At 38.6% G+C, this 13,130-nt stretch overlaps 1 protein-coding gene across 1 annotated transcript in view; it reads left to right on the top strand.

The window, feature by feature from the left end:
• The window catches only part of KLHL4 (kelch like family member 4), a 90,410-nt gene that overhangs the window by 24,257 nt on the left and 53,023 nt on the right, over positions 1 to 13,130 (top strand). The window contains exon 4 of the mRNA XM_007537942.2: positions 11,167 to 11,363. Within this exon, the coding sequence (XP_007538004.1) occupies positions 11,167 to 11,363 (197 nt within the window). The remainder of the gene's footprint in view (positions 1 to 11,166; positions 11,364 to 13,130) is intronic.

The following is a 13,130-nucleotide window of genomic DNA, read 5'->3' as shown; positions in this document are numbered from 1 at the left end:
TCAGCACTTGCAAAGCTTTCCCTCTGCTGGTGGTGACTGGGGGCTTAAACCCAGGTCCTTGAATACTGTAACATGTGTGCTCAACCGTGTTTATGCTGATGTGGTTGTTTATAGGAGATATTTCAGAACTTCTTTCAGGGAAGGCTTGGTGATAGTTGATTCCTTCAACTGTTGGTTGTAAAAAGGTTTTTATGCCTCCATCTAGTTTGAATGACAGTCTAGCAGGACATAGTAATCTTGGTTGAAAGCCTTTCTCATTGAGCATTTAATATTTGTACCTTGCCATTCTCTTCTGGCCTGTAATGTTTTGTGTAGAGAAATATGCTGCTAATCTTGTGGGTTTTCCTTTGTAGGTGACTGTTTTTTGGATATCTTCTTCTTTTGACTTAGTGTACGTTTAAAGGGATGTCATTGATTTTCACTTAGTAATTTTGTAGCATTTTACCTTACTGTATTGCCTAATCATTTCCAGAAGCTTTCTGCTGGATTCTTTAGATTTCTCTATGTATACTCTCATATCATCTGCAAATAGTGAGAGTTCAGCTGTTTCCCTTCCAGTCTGTATTCCTTTGATTATTTTCTCTTGCATGAGAGCTATGGCAAGAACTTCCAGTACTATGTTGAAGATTAATGATGATAGTGGGCAGCCCTGTCTAGTACCTTGTCTAAGTGGTAATGCTTTCAGCATTTCCCATTGAGACTGACGTTGCCTATAGTTTTGCTGTATATGAACTTCACTATCTTAAGGAACTTTCCATCTATTCCCATTCTTTGTAGTTTATTATTATTTTTATTTTTTATATATTTTTTGCCTCCAAGGGTATCGCTGGGACTTAGGCTTGAACTATGAATCCACTGCTTCTGTGGCCATTTATTTTATTTTGGATACTACAAATAGTAATTGAGAGGAAGAGAGAGAGAAGGAGAGAGATAGATACCTGCAGACCTGCTTTACCACTTATGAAGCAACTCCCCCTGCAGGTGAGGAGCTGGGGGCTCTAACTGGGCTCCTGACACAGATCCTTGCACTTTACTATGTGCACCCAGCCCTTCTTTTTAGTATTTTGATTATGAAGGGACGTTCAGTTTTGTCAAAGTTTTTCTCTGCATCTACTAAGATCATTATGTGGCTTTTGGTTTATATATTTTTTCTTTTTTTTAAGAAAGGATTAATTAACAAAACCATAGGGTAGGAGGGGTACAACTCCACACAATTCCCACCACCCAATCTTCATATCCCAACCCCTCCCCTGATAGCTTTCCTACTCTCTATCCCTCTAGGAGCATGGACCTAGGGTCATTGTGGGTTGTAGAAGGTTTATATTTTTTTGATGTGGTGGATCAGATCTATTAATTTATGTATATTGAAGCAGCCTTACATTCCTTGAATAAATGCCACTTGTTCATTGTGTACAAACTTAACAATATATTATTGTACCCAGTTAGCATCTATATTCATCAGAGATAATTTAGGTCTGTGGTTTTCTATTTTGTTGTATCCCTGTCTGCTTTTTTTTTAAATCAGGGCAGTGCTAGCTTCATAGAAAATCTAAGAAAGCATTTGTGTCTTCAATATTTTTAAAGAGCTTAAAAATATGTAAAATAAGTTTTCCTTGAAGATTTTGTGGAATTCATTTTTAGAACCATCTGGTCCTGTACTTTTATTGCTGGGACATTTCTTGATAATTACATTTCTTCAAGCTAATTAACAACAGTTTGTTAAAAAAATTGTGTGGGGCTACAAAGAATAAATCAATCAATAAATAAATATAACACAAATACCCAAACCCCATCTGAGAAAAATGAAAGAGAAAATGGAGGTATTACAATCTCAAACTTTGGTTTATTATATAAGGCATTAGTAAATAAAACAGTATGGTGTTATATTAAATATAGACACTTGGATTAATGGAGAAGAATTGAGAGCCTAATAATGAGCCCACACATATACAGCCACCTAATACAAGACAAAGGGACCAAAATGATTCAGTAGAGCAAAGATATTTTCAACAAATACTGCTGGGAAAAATTGGACAAACATATGTAGAAACTATACCACCACCTATCAACATCCATCAAAAATCAAATAAAAATGGGTCAAAGATCAATATATTAGATCATAAACTCTAAAATTTATAGAAGAAAACAGCAATGACACTGTGAAAGACATACACATCAAAGATGTATTAAGAGACTCAACTTCTTGGGTATGGGAAATATCAATAATAAATAAATGACACAATATCACACTATATGTTTCTACACATCAAAAGCAAAATAACAAGGTTTACCAGGCTATCTGGTAAATGAGAAAAGATATTTTCACATCACATATCATTAATGAGACTTATAATCAGACATCCATACTGAATTGGTAGAGATCTAGAAAATAAGTAAAACTAACCCAATAAAGAAGTGGGCCAATGAACTATACAGACAGTTATTGAAAGAAGAGTTATATATGTCCCACAATAAGAAGAAATGCTTCACTTCACCTATTATAGAAATGCAAATTAATACTACAATTCTTCTTCTAGCGTTTGCCCTTCTTCCGTAGCCAGTCAACAGCGTCAGGTTGAGCCTGATGTAAAGTTTCGAGACCTCCTTTGAATCTGGAGAGGTGGCAGTCGTTGACTATGTGGGTCATAGTCTGTCTGTAGCCGCAGGGGCAGTTCGGGTCGTCTCTGGCTCCCCAGCGATGGAACATAGCGGTGCACCGGCCGTGGCCTGTTCGATAGCGATTGAGGAGGGCCCAATCATAATGTGCTAGGTCAAAGCCGGGTTGACGCTTGCAGGGGTCTGTGATGAGGTGTTTGTTCTTTACCTCAGCTGACTGCCAACTCTGTTTCCAAGAGTCTGGAACAGAGAAGTTCAGTGTAGGCATAGGAGGCCAGATTGGATGACGAGATATCAAGCGTTGAACAGGGTGGGCGAAGATATCCGCATATATTGGCAGGTCCGGTCGAGCATAGACGTGGGAAATGAACTTAGATGATGCTGCATCCCAACGAATATCTGGTGGGGTGATGTTGCTAAGAACTGGCAGCCATGGAACCGGGGTGGAACGGATGGTTCCAGAAATTATCCTCTTGGAGGAATATACTTTGGAATCGACCAAGTGGATATGGGAGCTACGGAACCATACTGGGGCACAGTATTCTGCAGTGGAATAGCATAATGGCAGAGATGATTATCGAAGTGTGGAAGCGCTCGCGCCCCATGAGGAGCTGGCCAGTCTTGCAATGATGTTATTCCTCACGCCCACCTTTGCTGCAGTTTTTATGAGATGTTCGTGAAATGACAGGGTGCGATCGAGAGTAACGCCAAGGTAGACTGGCTGGGCTTCATGCCGGATTCTCATATCGTCAAGCTGCACATTAAGCTCACATGAGGCCGAGGCATGGTGTAGATGGAAAACAGATGATACTGGATGATACTCACGGAAAGTCTGAACTTCACCCACTCAAGTAGGAAGGCCTGGAAGCTTCTTCGTAGTCAGGGTGCTGGTAGCCAACCCACTCCTGTCTCCCATCCTCCCATATCTCCAAACTCAGTGGCAAGTCACCTAACTCAAGTTGGACGGACGTGCTAAGATCGACCCAGTCTGGAAAAGAGAAATTTCCCATTAGTGGTCATCCCACTTCCGTTTATCTTGTCCATCTCCAAAACTCTCTCCCTTTACACTGTCTGAACTGGAAGATGCTTTGAAGAAGGTTAAACCGGGAACGGCTACTGGCTATGATAACATCACCCCAGAGCTCATTCTTAACTTGGGCCCCGCGGCAAAGAAGTGGCTCACTTCATTCCTGTCCCACATCTTGGAATCCGAATCTATGCCCAAAATTTGGTGTCGTGCGAAGATAATAGCAGTTTTGAAACCAAAGAAAGACCCAACACTGGCCGCCAACTATAGACCAATTTCTCTCCTCTCCGTGTGTTACAAACTCCTTGAGAGGCTGCTTCTGTCATGTATTTCTCCTCTTACAGAGAAATTCCTATCACCTGCCCAAGCTGGTTTCCACCCAGGAAGATCTACCTGCGAACAAGCCCTGGCCCTCTCAACTTACATTGAAAATGGATTCCAGAAGAATTTAGAGACAGGTGCTGTCTTTGTTGATCTCACAGCAGCCTATGACACGGTCTGGCACCGTGGTCTCCTAGTCAAGATCTCAAGATGCCTGCCTCCATGGGTGGCCAAAACTATATCATTTCTTCTCCAAAACAGAAGATTCCGGGTGCATCTGGGTGACAAGTCTAGCAGATGGAGACTTGTCTCAAGTGGCCTCCCCCAGGGCTCTGTTCTGGCTCCTACGCTATTTAATATTTACATCAATGACCTTCCAGAAACTTCTTCAAGGAAGTTCATCTACGCCGATGACATCTGCTGTGCAACTCAGGCATCCAAGTTTGACATCCTCGAGGAAACACTCACGAAAGACATGTCTCTGATATCTGATTACTGTAAAAAATGGCGACTAATCCCTAGCACTGCAAATACTACAGTGAGATTCTACCTCACACCTATTAAAAGTACTTAAATCAACAAAACACAAAAAGGAATGTCTTGGAGGAAATTTGTAGAGAAAAAGGACTCTTCTACAGAGTTAATGGAAATGCCAATTGGTGCAGGTCCTCAAAAAGATTGTACAGAGAGGCCTTAAACAAATAAAAACGGACTTACCTTATGATCCAGAAATACCACTCTTAAGCACTTTTCCAAAGGATATTCAGAGGTTAAGTGGTGGTGCACCTGGTTAAGCACACACATTGCAATGCAAAAGGAACCACGTTCAAACTCCCGGTACCCATATCCAGGGGGAAAGCTTCCCAAGTGGTAAAGCAGGGCTGCAGATGTCTCACTGTCTCTCTCCCTCTCCCCATCTCAACTACTTTCTGTCTCTATCCAATACTAAATAAGTAAATAAATATTAAAAACAAAGGATATTCAAACACTAACTCCAATGGAAAATGTACTTATATATTCATAGCTGTTTTATTAATAATATCCTACCACAGAAGTAGCCTAAATGCCCATCAACAGATGACTAGCTAAGGAAGTTATGGGATAAGTATTCCATGGAATTAAAAAGATGCAATCAAAAAGATGATACTAAGTCTTTTGTTACAAAATGTATAAAACTGGAGTCAGTAATGCTTAGCGAAATAAGTAAAGAAATGAAAGACTACCAGATGGTTTTACTCATCTGTGTAATCTAGTTTATTAAATCCTAGGAACCTGAATATATAGTAGTACAGCAAAAAAAAAAAAGGCATACATCATGAACAAGTGGGATTTATCACGGGGATACAAGTCCTGTTCAATATATGTTAATCAATAAATATCATTCACCACATCAACAAAAATAAATTTTAAAAACCCAACATAATACTATCTCATTAGATGCAGAAAAAGATTTTGATAAGATTCAACATCACTTCATGGTAAAAATATTTAACATAATGGGTAGATGAAAAATTCCTCAAGCTATTCAACACTATTTACAGCAATATTATAGCCCAGCATCATATTCAATGGAGATAAAATAAAAGCTTTCTCTTTGTGGTTAGTTACAAGACAAAGCTTTCCACTGTATTCATCGCTATTCAGAACAGTTTTGTAATTCCTAGTCAGAGCAATAAGATAAGAGAAATAGATATGGATTGGAAGAGAAAATGAATCATCACTATCCACAATGATATGAATACTATACATAGAAAATCTTAAATAATCCTGTGGGAAACGCCTGGAAATTATTAAGCAATATAGTAAGGTGGTAGGCTATGAAATCAACATATAAAAATCAGATCCATTCCTCTAGCTCACACCAAACTAAAAGAAGAATTCCAGAATCAATTATATTCATCTTAGCAAAAATAAATAAATAAATAAATAAATAAATAAATAAAATTTTAAAAATTCCTAGAATTAAACCTAAGAGGATATTTACACTGGCAACCATGAGACATTTCTAAAGGAAACCAAAAAAAGAAACAAAGAAATGGAAAAACCTGTCATGCTCATGGGTTGGAAGAATTAACAACAAATTGACTATTCTACCCAGAGTCAAATACAGATTAACACAATCTCTATCAAAGTCCTAAGTTTCTTTTTTATTTATTTTAATTTATCAGTGACTTAATATTGATTTAAAAATTATAAGATAACAGGGGTATAATTCCACACTGCTCCCACCACCAGAGTTCTGTATCCCCGTTCCCTCCAATAGAAGCTACAGCAGTTTTCCCAAGGTTACAGATATAGGTTGACTGTTATTTCTATAACCATCTATCTATATTAATCTATATTTACACATATTCCATGGTCCTGTCTTATCTTCCATTCTAAGCCACACCAATACCTATTACTGCTTCCAAATGTTCTTCCTTTATTCTCTTCTCTCTCTGAGTTGTGGTGCAGTTGGTTTCAGACCCCTCTGCTCACCTTCACCTTATCCCTTCTCCCTTTCTATGAGTATGGGCCAAAATTCTTTTGGGGGAGCAGAAGGTGGGAGTTCTAGCTTCTATAATTTCTTCTCCACTGGACATGTGTGTTGTCAGTTCGATCCTTACCCCGAGCCTGCTTCTGTATTTCCCTAGTCAGGTAAGGCTCTGGAGAGGTGAGGTTCTGAAACATATTGCTGAGGTCATCTACCAAGGGAAGTCAGGATGGGTTCATGATAGCATCTCTAATGTGGTAGCTGAAAGGCAGTAATATATAAAGCAGGACAAAATGATAAACAGAAACCAAAAATAGGAACAGAGAAGATGAGAATAGTCCCATGTGTTAGGAAATATCTCACCAGATAGAGAAGTTAGGCAGTTGATATCTCAGGTTTGGTGTCTCTGGCCACAATCCACAGTACCAAGTCATTAGTGGCATAATGCAGCATAGCAGCACTGGTAGCATTGATTTAATTGAATCAATAGAGGCAATATTATGATAAGGAATCAGAGAAAAGAAAGATCCAGAAATATGAGCATAATCTTAGAGGTTCCAGGACTCGGAGAAATAAAGATATTGGCGAGAATAGGAAGGGTTCCTTGTAGTCTTAGAAAGAGTTTAAAATAGCAATACTTTATTATTATTTTAGTTAAGTTTGTTGGGATTTTTTTCTTCTATTAAAATCCAATGGTTAAGATCTACAGTAATATATTTGACCTCACTATGCTTTCCTATCTAGTTTCTTCAACAGAGAAGAATAAAAACACAAAAGTTTACCTTGAGACAGAAAATACCCAGAATAACCAAATGATATTAAGAGGAAAAAAGCAAAAGATGGGGGAATTATGCTTACTGACTTCAAAACATACTACAGAACCATTATAATCAAAACAGCCTGGTACTGGAATGAAAACAAACACAGAGACTAGTGGATATAATTGAGATCCCATATTAATCCCCATGCCTATGAAACATTTAGAAGAATGAAACTGAACCACTTTATCTCACCAGAAACAAAAGTCAGCTCCAAATATGTTAAGAACTTGGATGTTAGACCAGAAACTATCAAATACTTAAATGAAAATATTGGCAGATCACTTTCCCACATAAAACTCAAGGACATCTTTGATGACAAACCCAATTGCAAGGAAGACTAAATCAAAACATATTAATGAGACTACATCAAATTGAAAAGCCTCTGTACAGCAAAAGAAAACAAGCTGTAAAAAGGGAACCCAAAACATCAAGTGGAAAGAAGAGTCTATTCAACAAATGTTATTGTGGAAAAAGGGGTGTAAACATGCAAAAGAGGGGGCTGGGCGGTGGCACAGCAGGTTAAGCGCACATGGCACAAAGCACAAGGGCCTGGCGCAAGGATCCCAGTTCAAGCTCCCAGTCTGCAGTCTGCAGGTGTCTATCTTTCTCTGCCCCCTCTCTGTCCTTCCTTTCTCTCTCGATTTCTCTCTGTCCTATCCAACAACAAAGACAGCAATTACAACAATAATGACAACTATAAACAACAAGGGCAACAAAAAGAAAAAAAATAGCCTCCAGGAGCAGTGGATTCATAGTGCAGGCACCAAGTCCCAGTAATAACCCTGAAGGCAAAAACAAACAGACAACAACAAACTGAGGGGAGCAGGAGGTGGCACACCTGGCTAAACACACACATTACCATACATTGGGATTTGTGCTGAAACCTCCAATCTTCTCCCCGCAGGGCAGATCAAGAAAAGGTCACATACACTTGCACTATGATCAACATTTATATTGCCCTGAAGGCAGATTGTAGTTCAAAGGATCCCTGCTCAGAGTCTTTGCCCATTCCTTTTCTAATGCCACTGGAGCTATTCTGTATTATCTGTTGGTCCTGTTGCTCCTGCTGTTTCTGAAAATCCTGTCTGGTCTTAACACTGGCAGTAAGAATTAGGGTAGGCTTGGTAGAAGACTGCACTCTCTGGAAAGGTTAATCACTAATCTTGGGTAGCCACAGGCAGTCCACTAAAATTGATTCTCTAGACCTCCACATAATTCACACCTTCGGATATTCTCCAGGGACAGAAATCTGACTAATTAGTCCTCCCTCCCTAGGTGATGGTCTTGAAAGCACTCCTTTGGACACGTGTGTGTGTGTGTGTGTGTGTGTGTGTGTGTGTGTGTGTGTGTGTACACGTATGCATGAACACATGGAGGTCTTCTGATTTAAGGACAGCTGAGACCCACTCTTTTTTCCCTCTCTCTCTCTTATATTATTGTATCAGGAAGTTATTGGTTTATAGTATAGTTGTTGACACATGGGTGAAATTTATCTACCTGAGTTAGGTGTCCACAAAATACTCTTACTCTTCAGTTTAAGTCCCCCTCCATCATCATGCTCTGGGGCCCCAAAGCCCCTGCAACCAAACCTCCCTATAGTCAGTCACCAGAATGCTGTACTTTGGTGCAATACATCAAATATGGTCCTTGAAACCCACTCTTCTGAGTGTAGCTGCCAAGGAGGGCTTTTTCTAGTTCCCAGAGAGTTATATCCTATTGGAGACTATTCTAGGGTACAGGTTACCTCTGGAATGTAGCCAGACAGGTTCTCAGAGGTGCAATGCAATGTATCTCTGGAATGCAGACTCTGTACTTAAACTTTAAATCAGCTGACCTGAGTGCTGGCAGAGGAGTAGTTGGGGGGGTTCCCTTTTTCTATAGCTGGGTGATCCAACAGGTCTATTTCCTCAAGGTAGAACATTCAAAAACTCCTTTATTACTCTGTATTTGAATCCTGTATTTTTTTTACTCTTGAAATACACTGCAGATTTCCTGTGTGATTTCTCCTCCTCCTCTTCCTCTTTCTTCTTCTCCTCCTCTTTCTCCTTCTTTTCCTCCTCTTTTTCTTCCTCCTTTTTCTTCTTATTTGGTTATATGGCATCTCCTTCTCTGCAGCTTCTTTGATGCTGATTTTAGATTGGTTTCTACTTGAATCTACCAGAGTCTGAACATATTTCTAATATAAAAACACCCTTGACTTGCCTTCACACAGCCATCTCTCAGGGAGGGCTAAATATGCATATCAAAATATTACCTTTCTATATGTCAAGACAATCATATAAATAAACATTTGTTTTGGACTCCTGGCAGTTTTTGTGTGAAACAGTATCAGACCATAACCACATGCATAAAATGTGGACAAGATAATCTTTATTAAACAATACATTCAAATCACAAAATTGTACATGTGAATCCAATGGTCTTCTTATTCAAATATTTTTACTACAAATGTATCAGTTACTTGTATGATCAAGTTTTTGGTCCTTATACAACATTATATAATTCTTTTTAAGGAATAATGTAGATAGTTTGGGTAAGTGAAATAGCTAATTGGATAGTGTGATGCTTTGCCTTGTGTGTGACCCAGATTCAAGTCTGGCCTCTAGCACATTGAAAGAAACTTCTACGTGGTCTCTTTCATGTTCCCTCTGCCTTTCTATCTCTACTTCAAAAAACGTAAAAAGTTTTTCAAATAACATCTAGATAAACATACAAGATGATAAAATATATATCAAGTTGTTCTCTGCAATGTTTGTTTGTTGGAGAGTGGGGCCCACAGTCCTGGAAAGTCAAGGCATTGTTTTCATGAGGTCCAAGCAGGTTGACCCCCAACTCTTTCTTCGAATCAAGACAAGGGCAGGTTCCCAGGGTCTCTGGAATTTATGATGGCTGACATGGGCGCCTTTCTACACATGCCACCTTCCCCCCCTTTTCTTCTTTAATTAAAAGCCGTGGATTACTGTGTGTGCGGTTCACTTTAAAACCTCCAGAAAACATCCTGATTGCTCAGCTGCTTCCCTTTCTTCCTTGCTGCCCTAAAGTGCCTGCAATCTACCTTCGGAAATATGTACATTGTAAAGCTTGTGACCAAATCTTGTATGGTAACCTTTTACTTGTGATCAAACAGTCTGTTAGAGCACTATGTTTGGGTTAATGGTTACCCCAACCTTCTCCCCAAGTTATGGATATTTACCTGCTTTTTCTTTTAATAAAATAATTGTCCCACTGAGGCTTTTCCAGAGCTGACTGCCCTATCTCTCTGTGCACTTTGCCCTTGACACATGGAGCTACCCCAGAACCCCCCGCATGGCTGTTCTGACCTTTGTCTCCCCAACGGCCGATTGAGGCAGGCGGGCCCTGGAGTGGCAGGCCCCACATTTGTTATTTTTCCATTACTACTTTTTATTACTTTATTTATAAAATAAAAATATTGATAAGACAGTAGGATAAGAGGGGTACAATTCCACTTAATTCCCACCACCAAAACTCCATATCCTTTCCCCTCCCTTGAAAATTTTCCTATGCTTTATCCTTTTGGGAACATGGACCTAAAGTCATTATGGTGTGCAGAAGGTGGGAGGTCTGACTTCTATAATTACTTCTCTGTTGAACATGGGCATTGGCAGATTGAACCATACTCCCAGCCTGTCCCTTTCTTTCCCTAGTCAGGCAGAGTGCTGGAGAGGTGGGTATCCAGGGTACATTCTATCCTGTCTGGATTCCTATAGACAACTTCATAGTACATTTATATTACATGTTAACAAAAAGGTATTCCCTCGCTTCTGAGTGTTAACTAGAAAATAGAGCCTTATTGATGTGAGGCATTGAAATATTCAACTGGTTATCTCTGTTTGTCTTATTTTATAGTATATATAAATCAAATTTTATCTTATTTTCAAACCCTTTAGGTGTTCTGCAATTGAAAGAAGAAACTGTTGAAAATTTGCTGACTGCAGCTTGTCTTCTACAGCTGACTCAGGTCATTGAAGTCTGCTCCAATTTTCTCATAAAACAGCTCCATCCTTCAAACTGCTTAGGGATTCGATCATTTGGAGATGTGCAGGGCTGTACAGAGCTCCTGAGTGTGGCACACAAGTACACAATGGTAAAATTAATTAAATGAGTGTATTGATGAATTTTTATTCTTTATTTTTTAATTTATCATATCACTGGTAATGTAAATAGTTCACAGTACAGTTGTTGACACATAGGTACAATTTGTGTCCCCATGATAAGTGTCTACAGAATACTCTCACTCCAAACTTAGGTCATTTTTCATCATCATGCATCACAACCCCAACACACCCTGCCTTCCCCTTTGCTTTAGTGCAATACACCACACACCAAGTCCAAGTTTACTTGGTATTTCTCCTTTTCTGTCCTTGTTTCTTAAATTCTACATATGAGTTAAATCACTGGTTTTTATCCTCCTTCCTTTGGCGTATCTCACTTAATATGGTTCCTTTAAGGTCCATCAATGATGAAGCAAAGAAGATGACTTCATTACTTTTTAACAGCTGCATAGTAATCATTTCATGGAATAAGACTATTCAGTCATGTGACAGTGACATAAATAAATTGTGAGGAGACAAGGAACTATAGATAGTGGATATATATATATATATATATATATATATATATATATATATATATATCCTTTACCATTCTAATAATTCCTTAATGGAAAGAAGAAAATTAGGTTTTACACCTTGGAAGTAGGGAGCGACACAATAGATGGGTATTATGAGGCCGGATGGTGGTGCAGCTGGTTGAGCACACATGTTACAATGTGCACAGACCCAGGTTCAAGTCCCCAGTCCCCACTTGCAGGGGGATAGCCTCATGAGTGGTGAATCAGGGCTACAGGTGTCTGTTTCTCTCCCTCTCTATCTCTCTTTCTCTCTCAATTTCTCTGTGTATACCCAATAAATGAATAAAGATAAAATATTTTTAAAGACTGGTAATTCTGTGAAACCCAGTAAAATATAAATATTTAGTAAAAATAAATATTTATAAATACAAATATTTAGTAAAAATATTTATATAGTCAGTTTGGATGGAGACAGAATGAAATCAAGAAGGAACAGGTGGGGGAGATACTAAGGTAGAAAGAGAGACACCTGCAGCACTGCTTCACCACTTGTGAACTTTCCACCTTGCAAGTAAACACTGGGGCTTGGATATGTGTCTTCATTCATGGTAAAATGTACACTCAAACAGATGTGTCCGACGTGGAATATAAAGATAAACATTTAGTGGAAAAAAAATCTACTTCAGATTTTAAGTTGAGAGGACAGGGATCTGGGTGGTGGTGTACACCCTGTTGATTACACAATGAACAAAGACATAGATTCAATCTCTCATACCTGCCTGCAGGAAGGAAGCCTTCAGAGTGGTGAAACAGTGCTGCAAATATCTCTCTATTTCTCTCTTTTTTTATCTCCTCCTTCTCTCTCAGTTTCCTTCTGTCACTATTCAAAAAATAAATAAATGAAAATAATTTAAAAATGTAAACAATTGAGAAAATATTGGGAAACCAATGTACAATGATGCAGTAAAACTTCAGTTTGTGATGGGAGTGATACACAAATAGCTATCATGAGGAGATAAGAAACAATATACATTTGCCAACAGCTGCCTTGTAAATCATTATTATTCTTAGTAAAATTATTTTTAAAAACAATAGAGAATCACATCTGAAAATAATACTAATATTGTTATTTGATTGCAATACACATAAACATTATCAAATTGAATATGGATTTTAAATATTCCATATGTCTAGTATTCTTAAAAATGTTTTTTTTTTAATTTGACCCTCTTCTTCTCATCCTAAATCATTATTCAATATTTGAAGTTTCTGACTTACTCC

The sequence above is a fragment of the Erinaceus europaeus genome, chromosome X, assembly GCF_950295315.1.
Source record: "Erinaceus europaeus chromosome X, mEriEur2.1, whole genome shotgun sequence".
Taxonomy (NCBI): domain Eukaryota; kingdom Metazoa; phylum Chordata; class Mammalia; order Eulipotyphla; family Erinaceidae; genus Erinaceus; species Erinaceus europaeus.
The sequence above is the reverse complement of the archived record's forward strand: the minus strand, read 5'-3'. Positions and strand labels throughout refer to the sequence as shown.